At 45.3% G+C, this 17958-nt stretch overlaps 1 protein-coding gene across 3 annotated transcripts in view; it reads left to right on the top strand.

Moving 5' to 3' along the window:
• The window catches only part of Chka (choline kinase alpha), a 39540-nt gene extending 23109 nt beyond the window's left edge, over window positions 1-16431 (top strand). For all 3 annotated transcript variants that reach the window (XM_085833926.1, XM_021151495.2, XM_021151494.2), the window contains 9 exons: window positions 5564-5677; window positions 8875-9008; window positions 9402-9506; window positions 10400-10458; window positions 12458-12545; window positions 13295-13403; window positions 14266-14372; window positions 14871-14952; window positions 15411-16431. In XM_085833926.1, coding sequence (XP_085690052.1) covers window positions 5564-5677; window positions 8875-9008; window positions 9402-9506; window positions 10400-10458; window positions 12458-12545; window positions 13295-13403; window positions 14266-14372; window positions 14871-14952; window positions 15411-15470 — 858 coding nt within the window. In that variant the 3' untranslated portion in view covers window positions 15471-16431. The remainder of the gene's footprint in view (window positions 1-5563; window positions 5678-8874; window positions 9009-9401; window positions 9507-10399; window positions 10459-12457; window positions 12546-13294; window positions 13404-14265; window positions 14373-14870; window positions 14953-15410) is intronic.
• The last annotated feature ends 1527 nt before the right edge of the window (window positions 16432-17958 follow it).

The raw sequence follows: 17958 nt of genomic DNA, 5'->3' as shown, positions 1-17958 counted from the left end.
ACCATGCCCAGTTTTTTCATATAAGTTCTAGGAACCAAAGTTTCACACATACATGGCAAACCTTTTACTGACTGGGTTCTCCCCTACAGAACTAAAACTTTATAGAGATAATGAAAAGTATAAGTTTGTTCTTTCACCCATCTAGATGCCTCTCTTTTGTTCACCCTTTCCTATCTATCCATATACCCATCACTCCTGAAGCTCTAGTTTTTGTTTTGTTTTGTTTTTTGTTTTTTTGGAGACAGGGTTTCTCTGTATAGCCCTGGCTGACGTGGAACTTATTCTGTAGACCAGGCTGGCCTCGGACTCAGAAATCCACCTGCCTCTGCCTCCCAAGTTCTGGGATTAAGGGCGTGCGCCATCACCGTCCGGCGTGAAGCTCTAGTTTTTATCACTAGCAACTTGTACATTGCCAAATCAGCAGGCATTTTGCTTTCCTCTAATTGGACCCTCAGTAGCATCTATAGCTCCTTTTTCTATAAAGGCAGCCATCTTGCCTCCTCTTCTCCCTTGGCTGCTTCTTCCCACTGCCCATATTTGCGTCAGTTCTTTGCAAGTGGTGTGAAATGTTATGTGAAACCTTAGCATGTTTGGTTTGGGGGTGGGAGGGTGAGTTTAGAAAGCAAAGTTTCAGTATGTTGCCTAAACACAGTAGTCTTATCAGGGACTAGGATGTGTATGTTACACCCAGCTTGCTTTCTAAATGAAATAGAGTAGAAAAAAATCAGGAAACATTATGCTGTTGTGAGGGTGAGAGTTGATGTGTATACTGTTTGGTTGTATTTGTTGATGGGTAAATGCTAATTTTAGGAACTTTTTCTTTGTATTTGTATTTTTTGTATTTTTGTCTGTGGGTGATTTGCTTGCAAGTGCCCCATGTGCATGCCTAGTGCTCTCAGAGGTCAGAAGAGAGTATTAAAGTTGGTACTGCCAACATGCACACAGATAGATGTGGGCCATCCATTAGAACATGGCAACCAGCCAGGGCCACATACTTGGAGAAAATTGACTCTCCTTTCCACAGAAACCGTTCACTGCCAATAACTGCTAACAACCCCTCAGCCAGAATGGTACCATGTAACAACCACTGCCCTCCACTCTGGAATGCTGACTGGCTTGATTTTGTGCAGGTCTTAATGTAGAAAACCACAGGTGCTGTGAGCTCTCAAGTGTAACAGCCATGCCACGTCATGAAGACAGCTTGTTGCAGTGTTCCCCCTCATCTCCTGGCTAATACACTCTTTCCACTTTCCCTTCCTTGATATTTCCTGGGCCCTCAGGGCTCTTATTGTTGTGATTGCTTCAAGACCATTGCTGTAGAGAGCTAGTTCTCAGGAATAAGCCAGTTTCTCTTTTGCTCCGAGAGTTTGCTTAGTGTATAAGGTTTCAATGTATATTGCTTCACATGTTCCTGTCTGTCCCACAGACTGCTCCTGACTGTCCTGGTTGCCCAATTGAGTAACCACTCTCTTACTTCCTTAACTGCTCCAGACTTCCTCCATCAGAACTCAGCCCATTTGCACCCTGCACTTCAGTTCAGTGTTGTCTGGAAATCACTGCCCTTTCATAACCTGTCTGTAATAACCCACCTTGTGTCCTTTCATGGCCCTGACTCCGTCTGTAGTTCATTTAGTCATTTCCTAGTTCTTTCTCTTTGTGAGCCATACAGACAGGGCCTGATGGCGCTTACTCTTTGGTTCCCTGATATTTGGCACAATGCTGAATATTTATCAAACATTTTGTGTTTTGAATGAATGAATGAATGTTTTATTTTTGAAACTAAGGTAAGGTATTGATTTCTCCAAGAAGGTAGCACTGGCCTGTGACTGGCCCAGTGGATGACATGGAGCGAGGGGCTGGGGCCCACGCCCTGTTTGTTCTGATCACTGTTGTGTTGCTTCACATAGCCACCAGGGAGAGCATCAGGGGCTTGCTTGCTTATCTCTGTCTGGGCCCCACATGTGTGTGCAGGTTAATGGGTTCTGCAAGAGTCTAGGTAAGATATTGTACCAGTGCCAGTCCTGCCATGCACATAGGCAGGTACTGAAACTTACTTTTAATCTAACATGTGAGGTCAAGTGTTGTGTCACTAGAGAAGCTGATGCAGGAGGTACAGGGAGATTGGAAGTTTAAGAGTAGCTTGGACAATAATGCAAAGGTTTTGTCTCAAAACCAACCAGAAAGGGCTGGCAAGATGGCTCATCGAGTAAAGTCAACTTACCACAAAGCCTAACCACCCGAGTTCAATCCCCAGTGCCCACATGATGGAAAGAGAATACCAACTCCTGAAAGTTGTCCTCTGACCCCCATATTGTGGCATGTAGGAGCCACAAACAAGCACATTCTCTCTCTCTTCTCTCGTTTCTCTTCGCTAATTTTTTTTCTTTTTATGTGGACAGTGCTTGCATATGGTGTACAAAACCCTGGATTCCATCAGCAAGCATTGCAAGAACTGGGCATGGTGGTTCACACTTTAATCCCAGCAGGAAGGAAGGTCAGAATTTCAGGGTTAGCTATAACAAGATCAAGGTCAACAAGTGCTACTTAAGACTGCCACAAGGAAAAGAAAAGTACAAAATTTAACATTTCCGACGGAGTTGAACCCTCATGGTCATTGTAATCACTCTGCAGTGTGGGAAGTTGGAAAACAAATTTTAATCATAACAAAAGTCTGGATTTTTAAACAGAAAGAGCTTAAAAATTATACTGAAAGTTAGAATGTGGGTGTGGGGGAGGGGGAGTTCTGCAGATGACATAGAGCTACAGGGAGCCATACCTGGGAGATTGCCTACTCCAGGACCCTCTTGTTCAGTTATGGTCAGGCTCTGCTTGCTTTTGCAGTTTCCACTGTAGGAGGCGCCGAGGAGACTGCTCCCAGCCTACAGGGGAGAGGACTACAGCAGAGGACACCTTGAGGGCCTTCGCTTGAGCTCCCCTGAGAGTCTCTGCAGTATCGGGCTTCAGGTCAGACAGGGCTGCAGTAACTGTCCCTCCTAAACCAATGTGTTACGAGGGTTAGTTGAGCAATAAGAACATTTCATCTGCTGATCCTCTAGGTATTCGGTGTTGTAAAAAAGATACAAGTCCATGCGATACCCAATTCCTTATAGTCTGAACAAATTAATATCTATATTGTCAAACACACACACTTGCAACTAATAAAGAGAGATTGAGCCTCACAGGGTATAATTAGACTAATATGGGGATTATACAAGATTACAGTAATTGTAGGGATTAGGAACAAGCACTTGTCCACACAGAAGGGAAAGTGACTGACTTATGATTTTGTGTGCTTTGACGGCTTTGGAAACAGCATTTCGTCCCTTTGTCTTGTCAGCTGTGGCATTCTGCCATTGCCTAATGAGCTGGTTTGTGAATTCAACCCCTGAGTTTTGTAATGTGAATGCTTTAAGCATGATTATCTGGGATTGTTTTCACACATAGCATATTTCATAACAAAAGGTGATCAAATCTCTGAGTTTGAGGCCAGCCTGGTCTACAGAGCAAGTTTCAGGGCAGCCAGGGCTACATAAAGAAACCCTGTCTCTTAAAAACAAAACAAAAACAAAAACAAAGAGCGATCATAATCACCTGAAAGCTGGGAAGAAGGTGGATTTTAGGGGGGATGTGCACCGAGAGTGTGCACACACACACCTATCCCTGTCGGTGTGGGATTGGGGCCAAGTGAGACACTTGACAGGTGGAGGCTCTAGCACAGGTCTGGCTCCCTGAGTCTGAGAGAAGCCTATGAGGTAATAGGAGAGAAGCCTATGAGGTAATAGGAGAGAAGCCTATGAGGTAGTAGGAGAGAAGCCTATGAGGTAATAGGAGAGAAGCCTATGAGGTAATAGGAGAGAAGCCTATGAGGTAATAGGAGAGAAGCCTATGAGGTAATATAATAGGAGAGAAGCCTATGAGGTAATAGGAGAGAAGCCTATGAGGTAATAGGAGAGAAGCCTATGAGGTAATAGGAGAGAAGCCTATGAGGTAATAGGAGAGAAGCCTATGAGGTAGTAGGAGAGAAGCCTATGAGGTAATATAATAGGAGAGAAGCCTATGAGGTAATATAATAGGAGAGAAGCCTATGAGGTAATATAATAGGAGAGAAGCCTATGAGGTAATATAATAGGAGAGCACTGACCCCCAAGAGTTACCCACTGACCTCCACACGGGCTCCGTGGCATAGAACTGCCTGACTGTAGAAAATAAAGTTGTGAAATTTAAGATGGTATCTGAGCTAGGACCTAAGACAATAAATGAACAAGGCTCTCAGAGAGCCAAAGGCCCTTACACCCACTACGCTTATCAGATGACAACTCACACACATACCCTACCTAATTTGCTGTTTTCAGGATGACAGGAATGACTATAAATTGGGGGGAAAGGTGGTTTTTTAAGTCATAGTTCTATGAGTTATTAGGATTAAAGCTAGAAGATGAAGGGAGGAGGCTAGAGAGACGCTTGAGTGGCTAAGAGCACTTGTGCTTCCAGGACCCAGGTTCAGTTCCTAGTATCCACACAGTAACTTGAACCATCCAGAACTCCACTTCCAAAGAATCCAGTGCCTTCTGACTTCCTCAAGCACCGGGCACGCACACTGCACGTATATTTATGCAGACAAACACTCATACAATAAAATAAATCTTTATGCTCTTCTTTAGAAGAGCATAATGGCTTTAATGTAACAGAGACAAGAATTGAAATTCAAAACTAGAATCCACAGACAAGGTTCAAGCTCACCGGGTATTCAGTGGAGGGGCACTTAAGTCATCTTCATCAGAATGGATGTTGTTGTCTTTGGTTAGAGGCCAAGGGTGAGACTCCACACAGTTATGTTGTAAAGTGAATAGACACAATAAAAAGCAGTGGCCCTTAATAAGCCAGTCTATAAAGTGACTTGCTTTGAAGAATACCATTTGACTTGAGAAAGGACTTCTGTTAGTGGATAGCCCAGTAGCTGTCTCCCTAAGATACAGTGAATATAGTAACATAGGATAACTACAGGCACTTAGGACTGCACGGGTTGGAATAGTTCTTGCATAGGATGTCTGTAATCCCAGCAGAGGCAGGAGAAACCATCTGCTGCATAGTTCATGGCCACTCTGGGCTACCCGAGACTTTTCTCAAAACAAATAGCATGAACACAACTTTTGAAATAAGATACCAATTTTTTTATTTGTCTTAAAGCATTTTTTACAGAGTATTAGTATGCAATGTATTGGGTTAGAGACCTTTTTATTCTTAACATTACTTGAAGGGAAAATTGTGTTTTTGAAACTAGTGTCTTAAATTTAATTTTAAACATCATCTATATAGTATAATGCTGTGAGCTAGATCCTGTGTAAGTCCTGTGTGTGTGTGTGTGTGTGTGTGTGTGTGTGTGTGTGTGTGTGTGTGTGTGTGTGTGAAGGGGGTTACTGAGGGATGGAGGGAGGGATCATTGCTCAGAGGAGAATCATTGCCCATGCCAAAGAAGGCCTAGCAGCCTGGAGGACCCTGCTCCTGAGCTAGCACTTCCTGTCTAGGAAAACACTAATACCTGCTCTGTTGCCATCTGTTCTAGGGGGCTGAGGCGATGGTTCTGGAGAGTGTTATGTTTGCCATTCTTGCAGAGAGGTCACTTGGGCCAAAACTCTATGGCATCTTTCCCCAAGGCCGACTGGAGCAGTTTATCCCGGTAAGATTATGGAAATCACAACAGGGTGGACTCCCTTTCCTTCTTGTGGCAAAATAAGAATATTAAATGTCATTTGAAATACTAATTGTGGGGTTTATAAATGTGGGAAATACTAAATGGAAGGTAGCTCAGCAGTCAAGAGCTCTTGTTGCTCTTTTGAGGATCTGGGTTCACTTCTCAGTACTGGCTCGGTCCAGTGCCTTCTTCTGACCTCCATGGGCACCAGGGCATGTACATTGTGCACAAATACACATCCAGATAAAATTCTCAGTCTCTCCCAGAGAACCTGGGTTTTAATTTCCCAGCACCCACATGGTGGCTCACAAGTAGAATCTGTTGCTCCATTCCAAGAGATCCAACATTTTCTTCTGGCCTTTTTGGACACCAGGCACCCATGTGATAGACATACATGCAGGCAAAACATAAAAATAAATCTTTAACAAAATTTAAAAAATAAGTGTGCACGCACACCATACACACACACACACAGAAATTTTTTACAGCGCTTACACTGAAACAAGTGGGAAATCTTACCTTCTCCTCCTGCTCCTCCTCCTCTTCTTCCTCCTCCTTTCTTCCCTCTTCTTTGTCTTTGAACTCAGATCTGCCTGCTTTTTGCATCCCAAGTGCTGGGACTAAAGATGTATACCACCACTGCTGGGCTTAGATGGGAAATCTTTAATCAAATCTCCAAAGGGAGGGAGCAGGGAGACTGTGAACCATGGATCAGGTTGACCAACCATATAAGGAACTCATAGACACAAATGGATGCAGAAAACTATTGAGACTCAAAGCCTTGCATTACAGTGAAACCCAAAACATACAGAATTTCTTAGAACATGTAGGACACAGTGAACCCTCCTTTAATCCCAGCACCTATGAAGAAGTGGCAGGCTGATACCTGAGTTAAGAGGACAGGTTGGTCTATATAGAAAGTTCCAAGCTAGATAAAGACTGAAAATTGGGGCACTTTAAGTAAGTAATTCTTCAGGTCTGTTATACAAACTGGTGCACATCTAATACCAGCACATGGGCGGTGAAGGCTGGGGATTTCATACTGTGCTACATTGGAAGGTTTAAGGCAGCCTTGGCTACATGAGACTCTTTTATTGTTTTTGTCTTTTTTGGTATATATCTTAGCTTCTTTCTTTCCTATATAGGCATAGTCATCCAAATAAACAAATATATATTAGTCTCACCAAAAACAAAAGAAACATATACAGCGGGCTGGTGAGATGGCTCAGTGGGTAAGAGCACCCGACTGCTCTTCCAGAGGTCCAGAGTTCAAATCCCAGCAACCACATGGTGGCTAACAACCATCCGTAACGAGATCTGGCGCCCTCTTCTGGAGTGTCTGAGGACAGCTACAGTGTACTTACATATAATAAATAAATAAATCTTTAAAAAAAAAAGAAAAATATATAGCACACATGGTTATATATAGTACATAATACTTGATAATTAATGAGTGGGTTCCTTGCTTATGTGCTATACTTTTTATTGTCATATTATGAGTGTATTTCTTCTACATAGAAAGAATGTTAAGCCAGACTGGTGGCTCACACGTGTTATCTCAGCAGGCTGAGGCAAAAGAATCATCCTAAATCCAAGGCCTTCAGTTGAGACCCCGTCTAAAAACAAGCAAGAAGGCTGGGCATGGTGGTGCACGCCATTAATCCCAGCACGCAGGAAGCAAAAGTAGGATGATATCTGTACTTGGAGGCCACATCCTGGTCTACATAGTGAACTGCAGGTGAAACAGTGAGACGCCATCTTAAAGCAAGAGTATGCTGTGTGTGTCAGTCTGGCAGCAGCTGTAGAGGAGTGGCCCTGAATCTCTTGGTTGCATCATTCTTCTCTTGTGCTTGATCTAATCTTGTGCTGTTTTGTTCCTTGCAGCCCTTGGAGCAACAGGTTAAAACATATGGGTGTGATAGGCTTAAACTACCTAGCTTTCCTCAGAACACTGTGTTGTTACAGTGGCCTAAGGACATGTTTCTGGGAGTACGTTCCTTTTGATAAGTGTTAAGTATCTGAAGTGGCATTTTTAAAGCCTCGTGAGCTGTCCTCAGAAGTCCAAAGTATCTGGCAGTCAAGTCTCGTGCGTGCCTTGTTGAGAATGCCTTGGAAAGGATTCCAGAACTGAGAACTAAGTTCCATGCATGGTTCTTGGGTTTAAGTGTGAGACACCTCCAATTGTTGAGATTTACCCTGGATTAGGTAGGCCATTGTCTTCCCTCTGGAAGCAGCTCTTGAGAGAGCTGAATATCATTCCTATTCTATACAACAGGAAACAAGGCACTGAGGAATGAAGTCCCATGCCTACCTTAATATCTTTGAAGTTGAAGCAAAATTTTGAGCAGGATCTCTCTGACTGGCAGCACTTCATCCTACCCTGTACCTGCTGCTTTGTACCTTTAGGGAGACCACACCTTGAGACCTGCAGAAGTGCAGCTTGTGGGGAGAAGCCAAAAGGATATTCTAGACCACAGGATTCCTTGAACACCCTGTGGAAGGGCTGTCAGGAATAGCCAGGCCTCAGGCCATATCAGGGGTCAGCACAATGTCTACAGGCTAGGATTTGACCTCCATGCCCACCTTTCTACCTAGTTGTCACACTGACATCTGCTCCATAGCAACCCAAACAGCAGCTGCAGTTGGTGGCCCTCTTGAACCTAGGGCCTCCCTGATAGGAAGATGTTCAGCTACCAGTTTTGACAAGTGATAACGTGAGCTGTAGCTGTAGAAATCTATCACATGTCACATGAATGGTGTTTCTTGTTCATTATAGGAGAAACTTCCTTAGATTCTTAACGAAATAGACCTGCTCCTCTCTGTACACCCTGCTCTGAGACTGTACACTCTTCTCAGCGTACCCAGTGCTCCTCTCCACACAAGTGCATGGCACCCAATGGTCACCACCTGTGGAGATGCTGTGTCTTCCTTTTTTAGAAGGCAGGGTCTCATTATGTAAAAGCAGACTGGCCTTGAACTCACAGACCTGCCTGCTGTCGGCTCTTGAGTTATTGGGATTAAAGGCATGCACCACCATGCTGGGCTACTTAAGAACATTTTTTGCACTGGGTGAGACTTTCATAATAACTTATTCTAACTGGTTCCTGGTTCCAAGGTGGTGTGGTCTCAGTACAGTTGTTAGGTTGCATGCATAAATGGCGGTTCCTGATTCCTGTTTCCAGAGCCGGCGATTGGACACTGAAGAGTTATGTTTACCAGATATTTCTACAGAAATAGCTGAGAAAATGGCCACATTCCATGGTATGAAAATGCCATTCAATAAGGAACCAAAATGGCTTTTTGGAACAATGGAAAAGTAAGTGTGGAGGTTACTTGACCCTCATTACTCTTACCCTTGGTGACTTTGGCAGTAACAGACGTGAGTGCGTCCGTCCCTTCATCTGCCAGGGTGGTCATTGGTTGTGCATGCGGTTACTTGTAGTGTGTGGCGCATGAATAAGTCTTTCTTGCATGTATCAATCAATTCCTGGACCAAGAGTGAAGACTTGTTTGCAAAATTGCTATCGGGTGGGTGGGTGGGTGGGTGGAAAGCTAGCTTCCCTGAGTACTGAGGTCCAACCATCCCCTCCCTCGTTCCTAGAGAAACTGGGCTTCCTTGGGACTGGAACTGACTAGAGTTGGGTGCTTGAATGAGGCCTAAGAATATGCCTGCTTAGCTTTGCACTGGTCTTTGTCCTTCCTATGGCAGATACCTGAATCAAGTACTAAGACTCAAATTCAGCAGGGAGACCAGAGTTCAGCAACTGCACAAGTTCCTCTCTTACAACCTGCCTCTCGAGCTCGAGAACCTGAGGTAAGTGTAGCCTTCTGTCCCCTACCCTGCTGTGGTAGCTCCTCATCTACAGAATAAATGCTCTCTCAGGAGTAAGTCCTGGTAAACAGGATGGATTAAACCTGGGAGTCTGTCTTTTTCTTTTTTTCTTTTCCTGACACTTGGATGTCCTAGAACTCACTTTGTTGACCATGTTGACCTCAAACTCTAGAGATCAGACTGCCTCTGTCTCTGTGCAGGGATCAAAGGTGTATGTGTGTGACGACAGCTGGCTTTTGTGGGTGGGCAGGGTGAATTTGTCTTTGAAAGATGTTATTTTTATTTTTAAATCTGAACTCATGAACTCAATATCCTCTACAAGTAAGTAAGTAAGTGAGCTTAATCATTGTGCCACATCTCCAACCCTGAATGTCCAAGGTCAAGTGAGGTGTTTTTACCTAGAACAGGAGTGATGGGTAGAGGTAGTAGGCCAGGGAGGTGGGAGGCTAAACGTAAGCTCTTGAGATTGGTTTCTGAGCAGAAACCCCTGTTGTGTCCTCCTGGTGAGGCTAGGTGCAGGCCTGTGTGCTATGCCAGGTGGAAATGGTGCCAAGACCTTTAAGGAACTCTTCCTTTATTAGGATAGAAAGCAATTGTCTAGTTCTGGCACATGCTGTGAAGGAAACCATTCTAGAAGTCAGTGGTTAGGCTCATGAGGAGCAGCTGTGTTCCAGGAGAGTGCACAGTAGTCCAGTGGGAAAAGCTTGTAGTGCAGAGATGCTGAGTGGGTTCTCTGCTGAGACATATAACGACACATGGTTTCCTGGATGTGAATGGGTGTGCTGGGTTGGAATGCAGACTCTGTGATGGCCACATGAGCGTATGCATTCCCCTTACTGAATTCCATGGGTAACAGTGAGGCTTTCTTTTTCCAGGTCATTGCTGCAGTATACTAGATCTCCAGTTGTATTTTGTCATAATGACTGTCAAGAAGGTAAGAATTGCCATTGCATGCTAAAGATGAAGTTTGTATTATATTTAGAAGACCATTGATGTATGTGTGTGAAGCATGCAAGACGACAGCACAGGTGTACTAAGTACATTGAAATAAGATGCAGCCAGCAAGTGAAGTTTAGCACAAAAATGAGCTAGAACTTTGTACCAAAGAAAACCTTCTGGATAATAGTTAGAAAAGCAAGTTCTTAAAGAATGAATAAGTATTGCTTACATTTACAATATTAAAAATACATATATTAGAAAAATCTGAAAAAAATTGTCTTTAAACTAGGAGTTGGGGTGAAACCACATGTGTCTGTTTGTATGTAACTCCTTGTGGTAGATAGTCCTACTTTAGGCTGCAAAGCAGAAGACCCAGATTGTATAGGCTCTGTACAACTTACTCAGACCACCTTCCCACAAAATGCCCACACACCACGGAAGACTCGGGCTGTTTAACTTAAAAATTACAGTAAAGCATATTGCTGCTGTTAGGGAATTTTACTGTTTTTTTCCTGGGTCTCAGTTAGGGTTTTATTGCTGTGAAGAAACTCCATGACCAAGGCAACTGGTTTTTTCTTCTTTAATTTATTTACTCTACACCCTAATATCAGCCCCCCTCGTCCCAGTTCCCCCCTCACACAGCTCCTGTCTCCATTCCCCCCAACTCTCCTTTGAAAAGAGAGAAGTACCCTCCACCCCCTCCCAGGTACCACCCCACCCTGGCACATCAAGTAACTGCAGGACTAGGCACAGCCTCTCCCACTGAGGCCAGATAAGCAGCACATTTAGGGGAGCAGGACTCACAGGAAGGCAACAGGTTCAGGGACAGCCCCTACTCCAGTTGTTGGGAGACCTAAATGAAGACCATGTTACATGTCTGCTACATATGTGCAGGGGGCCTAGGTCCAGCCTATGCTTGCTCTTTGCTTGGTGGTTCAGTGTCTAGGAGTCCCCAAGGATCCAGGTTAATTGACTGTTGGTCTTCCTGTGGAGTCCATATCCTCTTCAGGTCCTTTAATCCTTCCCCCAACTCTTTCCAAAGACTCCCTTAGTTCCATCTAATGTTTGCTCTGTTTCCATTGACTGCTGCGTGGATCCTTGAGCTCAAGACCTGGAAAAGCAGTCAGTACTCTTAACCCACTGAGCCATCTCTCCAGCCCACCTCATAAATAAGCCATTAATTTGAGCTAAAGTACTTTTCCGATTAGCTGATCCTGGCTTGCCCACTAGTGGGGTAGAGCAGGATATAGAAATCTCAGCAACAGCTTTGCCTGTTAGGCACAGCCACACCAGGTCCCCATGGTGATGAAGTGTGCAGATCATCACCAGAGAGGAGTCTGGACCAAGTCACCTGTCTGATGGCCAAGTGTAGAAAAGATAGAAAGGACAGGATTGTATTATCTTATACAATTTTGGGTGTCTTCCTCCTATTGTCGATTTCATCATCATGGAAGCATCAGGAAACACACTGCCAAACCTAGAAACTACTTGTGTCAGAAACCTCGGGGAGAGGAGCCAGAACCAGCAAGGTGTGGCTCCAGGCCCTCTCACCACCCGCTGCAGGAAAAGTCAGAGGGCATTCATTGTCTCTGATCTTCTTGGGTTGGATAGCATGCAGGGACAATCAGTTGGGCCCCAGTTGGGCAGTTGATGATAGCAACCCAATTCCAAGGCTCTGGGAGATTGAGATAAGGAAACCAGATGCACTCTAACAGATGCTCTGTGAAGCTTTTGGGAAGTACTGCTCCAGATAGTAGCTGAGGTCTGGCTCTATTCTGTAATTTTGCAGAGAGCCCGAAGGACAGGGAGTAGGAACAGGTGGTCCTGGAGCCCTCCTGCTTAGAGCTAGGCCGCTACCATGAGAAAGCTTGTACTCTGTATGCCCATGATGTCTTTAGGACCAAAGCTGAAATCATTTGGGGTGAAAATCACACTCAGCTGGCAAGGGTCGAGCCTTGTGTTATAAAATGTCTTGTCACCCAAATCTTTTGTAGGTAATATCTTATTGTTGGAAGACCAGGAAAATTCTGAAAAGCGGAAGCTGATGCTCATTGACTTTGAATACAGCAGTTACAATTACAGGTAATGTGTTATAGTCAAATGCCAGTGTCAGTATCATTACATTATTGTCATACAGAGCAAGTATAGGCTCAAACAGCATACTAAGAAAAAAGCCTCCACACTTCCTGAGGCAAGTTAGCACAGCTTTCCCATGCAGTTAGAGCAGGCACTCACAAGCAGTTTAAGTTTGCCTCTTCCTTTGGACTGCCAAGATTTTTCTCCTGACTTGAGCACTGATTGCCACAGAAGCACTGTGCTCAGGTGCCCAAGTAAGTAGCATTCACGTAGCACCTTTGGTTCTCCATCTGCTGTGGTTCTGTTGCTTACCAAATTGACTGTGTGTAATTAACAGTACCATACTCCTATGTTGGGGCAGTTTATTACCCCAGAAAGCCCATATGAGCTATTGCCTAGACTGGGCAGATCTATGCTGGAAACCTACCTTGGGGGTCAGAGGTCCCGTTTAAGGCTGATTCAGCCATTCAGCTTTTAATATACTTTGTGTATGTATGTATGTATGTATGTATGTATGCGCACTACATGTGTGCCTATGCCTAGTACTGAGGGCACTTGGAGGCCAGAAGAGGCCTGAGATTAGCAGGCAATTGTGAGCTGCCTGACACGGGTCCTCTGCAAGAGCAGCAGCAAGTGCTCTCCTCGTTCACGGTGGAGCCGGTCCCCAGCCCTCACTTAGCTTTTTCCCGTTCTGCTCAGGGAGCCTGCAGGGCCTGCAGTGCCTTATCCCTTGCCTGAATTGTCCTCTCTTTCAGGGGATTTGACATTGGAAATCATTTCTGTGAATGGATGTATGATTATACCTATGAGAAGTATCCTTTCTTCAGAGCGAACATTCAGAAGTATCCTTCCCGGAAACAACAGGTAGGAGAAGCATTTGTATTGATGACACACTCATCGTTCTTTCTTATTTATTTATTTAGTTTAGTTTTTCAACTAATTCGTTTTTGGTTTTTCTGTGTAGCCTTAGCTGTCCTGGAACTCAATCTGTGGACTAGGCTGGTCTCGAACTCAGAAATCTGCCTGCCACTGCCTCCCGAGTGCTGGGATTAAAGGCGTGCTCCACCAACCCTGGCCCATGCTTGTTTTTAAAAGATATTTTCTCATTACAGAAAAAAACAAAACAAAGACGTGCCCATGTGGGTCTTTTTCTTGCATGCTAGAATGAGTACTGTGCTGTGCTACTCAGCCGAACTCCGGCCACACGGTGGCGCTGCTTAAATTTTGGCATGGTTAGAAAAACCATTTTGCTTATATTCAAAAACATTATTTGAGCCGGGCGTGGTGTCGCACGCCTTTAATCCCAGCACTTCGGAGGCAGTGGTATAGCCTTCTGGACTTCTTGTTTTGTCTGTGTGAATGTCAGTTCACTATGTGTATATAATGCCTGTAGAGATCAGAAGAGGGCATTGGTTCCCCTGGGACTAGAGCTTCAGAAGGTTGTAAACCACCTTATGGAACCAAACCTAGGTCCTTTTAAAGAGTAGCCAGTGGTCCTCTCCAGCCCCCTTGAGCAGTGTTACTTTGTGATGCTCATGTTGTATACCCTACCTAATGAAAGCTACTGGATAAATGCCATCCGTGGGCCTTAGGGTCAGAAGCCATCTTGGCCTTGCCGTTCTCTTCTGGCCACACAAAGGCAGTGGCAGTGTATGATAGGTGTGCAGCTACTATTGGCAGTGTTTTTAACAGTCATCCATCCTAACATAGCTAATTCTTTTTTAAGCTCCATTTTATTTCCAGTTACTTGACTACATTCCAAAATGATTTTGAAAGCCTCAGTAGTGAAGAGCAGTCTGCTATAAAAGAAGACATGTTGCTTGAAGTCAACAGGTAAGCTTTTCCTTGCTCTGTGTTGACAAGTATAACCAGTTGTCAGTCAGTGGTGTTTGGTTTGTGTCTTTGCAAAGAGAGGCTGGAAACATGATTATGGCTCCACTCATCTATTATTTCAACTCTAGCAGGAGCTCTGGAAAGTTGTGGGTGAGTGTGGGCTAGAGAATCCTGCTCAGGGAACAGCTTCCTGCTGAGTGCACGGGGCAGGTTTTCAGGGGCTACTGTCAGCTGGTGGTTCTTGTAGCAGAGCATGGCCACCCCAGTGTTCTGTGTGCCCTGCCAGGCAGCTGGGTATATTCACACCAGTAAGTATTCCCGTAGCTGGCCAGAGGTGGAAAGACTCCAGTCCTTTCACATACAGTCCTGCAAAAGGGCTAAGGCAGCACTTAAAGCATAAGAAAGATGTCTGATAGCATGGCTGGGGTTTAAGATGACCTCTTTGATTCCCTGACTGACCTCAAATGACTTATGTGCTTCTCACATTTGTGATTGCAGATTTGCCCTTGCCTCTCATTTCCTCTGGGGACTTTGGTCCATTGTACAGGCCAAGATTTCATCCATTGAATTTGGGTACATGGTATGTTTCAGGGGCAATTCTCCCAACTGCAAGGAAGAGAGAGCTGTGGGGTGTGAGCTTGATTTGGGCATTGGATGACCTAGTGGCACCAAGGCAGTGCAGCTCTGCAGGCCCTTCTCAACATTACAATTGCCTCACTCCAGGACCATAGGAGCTGTCCTTGACATGAGACTCTTTCTTGGGACAGGTCCCTCTCATACTAGATGGATGATTAGGTGGGAGGTTTGGTAATGATGCCATGAGGTAAAGACAGGAAACATTTGGATATTTAAAGCAGGTTTTCAAGTCAGCAACTTGGCTCAGCAGGTGAAGGCTTCTGCCACCAAGCTTTTGATGAGTAATCTAGTGCCCACATGGTGGAAGGAGAACTGTCCCTTGCAAGTTGTCCCTTGACCTCTACACATGCTCTGTGGCATGAGTATACCCGACAATGAAGTACTCTGTTTGGTCTCTCCCAGGAATATGCCCAAGCCAGATTTGAGGCCTACTTTGACCAGAAGAGGAAGCTTGGGGTGTGAATGGATGGCTCCACTCTTCACCACTAGACTGCGGGAGGCGGCTGCACCAGGCCCTCAGTGGAGCGCTGCTGTGACCACTGCCCTGGGCAGAAGGCCTGGACGTCTGTCTCACTACTGAGCACCGATGTGTATGATACTACAGACTATATTAAAGTGGAGTAACATTTCTTTCATCTTTGTTTACACTCTCACTAGGACTCTGAACCATGATTGGAAGCAGAAATATAGTACTATAGTGCAATAGCTCAGAACCCGCCTAAACTGAAGGCCTTTTGGCTGCATGCCTACAGCTTTCAGCCATTTACGGCCCCAGCTGGGCAGAGCAGTGCTGTGTGGGTACTCCAAGTGCTGACTTAGGATATTAATGTGCTGCAACACAATTGTGACCAGGCTTTGAAGGTGACAGTCTGACAATGTGTTGGAGACACTTCTGAAGGGCAAGTGAACAGATATACTGTGAAGTAGCTCAACAGGAGGAGCCTGAGTTGTGGGGTCTATGGATGGGCAACCAGCTGTTTCTGTACAGGGTACACTTGACTGCGGGTATGCATCTGCAGGTGGTAGCTGCAGCCCTCCTGTGCTTGTGTACGCATGACTACATGGACCAGCACCACTGACTGGCCATAACTTCAGTGTCCTAACTGGGTGTGCTTTATAGCTCCAGCTTCCTGGGAGGAGCAGTGGAGCTAGCTTCCTCACCCCTTCTTGCCTTCCCTCTGCCTGGCCTGGAACTCGGGCTTCTGCCCATAGCCCTATGAAGCTGCTTCCCATCTGATGTCACTGGGAGACAGCAGCCGTCTGTGGGGTATTGGGGTGCAGGTAGATTTAGAGCTGTGAAATCCATGTACATTAATACCCAATGGGATAAACTTAGACTTTTTTTACTCTGAATTGTTTGTGCACATATTTCTGCTACCACCGAGACTGTATTATGCAGATAAATAAACAACTTGAAACCTGTTCTCAGACTGTTACCCTTCATGTCAGTGCCCTGCTCTCAGCACACACAAGCCATGTGACTAGTGCCAGGCTGGACATCCTCTTCACCACACGACACCTCATTCAGTGCAACATCAAATTTTGTGCCCTGCTGATCTCCATGGCCCCAGGTTTGCCACCCTTCCTGACAGACTCTGCTGCTCTGCCAGGAGTCAGGCCCAGACAGCAGCTGCAGCTCTTCTTGTTGCTCTTTCTTTGAACTCTCCACTGACAGATAGGATGGAAATGGTGGCCGTGGCTTGCTTGTTCTTGCCCTGCCTCACAGTAGCTTCACTCCAGCTGACTCTCAGCTGCCTAATGAAATAACAGGCATGATGAGCCCTCATGCTTTTCTTAAGATTTTATTTTATTTTTGAGACAGGATTTCTCTGTGTAGCCCTGGAACTCACTCTGCAGACTAGGCTGTTCTCGAACTCAGAAATCTGCCTGCCTCTGCCTCCCGAGTGCTGGGACTAAAGACTATTTTTATTATTTTTTTTAATTATGTGGTAGGAAGAGGTACATACACATGAGTCCCAGAAGTTCAGGAGTAGGATGCCCTGGAACTGGAGTCGCAGACCATTGAGAACTTCCCAGTGAGTGCTAGGAAGCAAACCCAGGTCCTCTGCAAGAGCAGGCCATCTTACCTTCACTGAGCCATCTCTCCAGCCCAACTCCTGCTTTTCTACATCTACCCATTTGTGATAGTGCTTTTCCCAAATGACCTTTGTAGCCCTTACTCTATCTGCTGTTATATCTTACTCAGATCCATCTTGGTCTGATCAATCACACCTGTAAGTGGTGATCACTGCCAGGACCGTGCGTGTTGCTGTTAAGGCATGCTGTTCCCATGGCAACTGGAATAGTCAGCCTAGTGGCCTGCTAATGTCCTGGCGATCCTCTACACTCTGCCCAACTATGTTATGTTCCTCTTAGCTTAGTCTGCCAAGCATGTGAAAGTGCCTGAAAGACACTAGCATTACCAGCCCTGTATTCAGAGAGCTTCAGCAGGACAGTCTACAACCCCCCATCCCCCACCTACCCCAGTAGCTTGGCTGAGGCCATTGTGGCTCACTATGCACAGAGCAGCTCTGGCCTCAAAGCAGCCTTTGTTGCTGGGGCCTTCAGCTGCAAGAACTACTTTGTAACTTGGAAAACTTGAGTCTCTGGCCTCTGACACGCACTGGCTATGTATGTGCCTCCCAGCCGGAGGGAATGAATGAGGCGACTCCTACCTCAGCTAAACATGGAGGACCTTAAGGACTTCAGGGAATACAGGGTCTGAAGTTAAAACCAGTTTGCACATCTCAAAATGGGAAGCTCACTCCTCCTACCTGGTTGGAATCCACTCCCACAAAACTAAACTGTTCCTTCTTGGCCCTAGAGCTAACCCTCTGGTTCCCCAAGAGTCTGGAGATGTGCTCATGGGTTATCCCAACAGTTTCTAAAGGCTTAGATCCTAAACTAGTGCCTCCTATCCTCTAACTCCGCTGAAGAATGGTCCAAATAG

The sequence above is a fragment of the Mus caroli genome, unplaced genomic scaffold (assembly GCF_978045245.1).
Source record: "Mus caroli unplaced genomic scaffold, Mus_caroli_1 scaffold_20, whole genome shotgun sequence".
NCBI classification, from domain to species: domain Eukaryota; kingdom Metazoa; phylum Chordata; class Mammalia; order Rodentia; family Muridae; genus Mus; species Mus caroli.
This window is presented reverse-complemented; position numbering and strand designations above follow the sequence as displayed.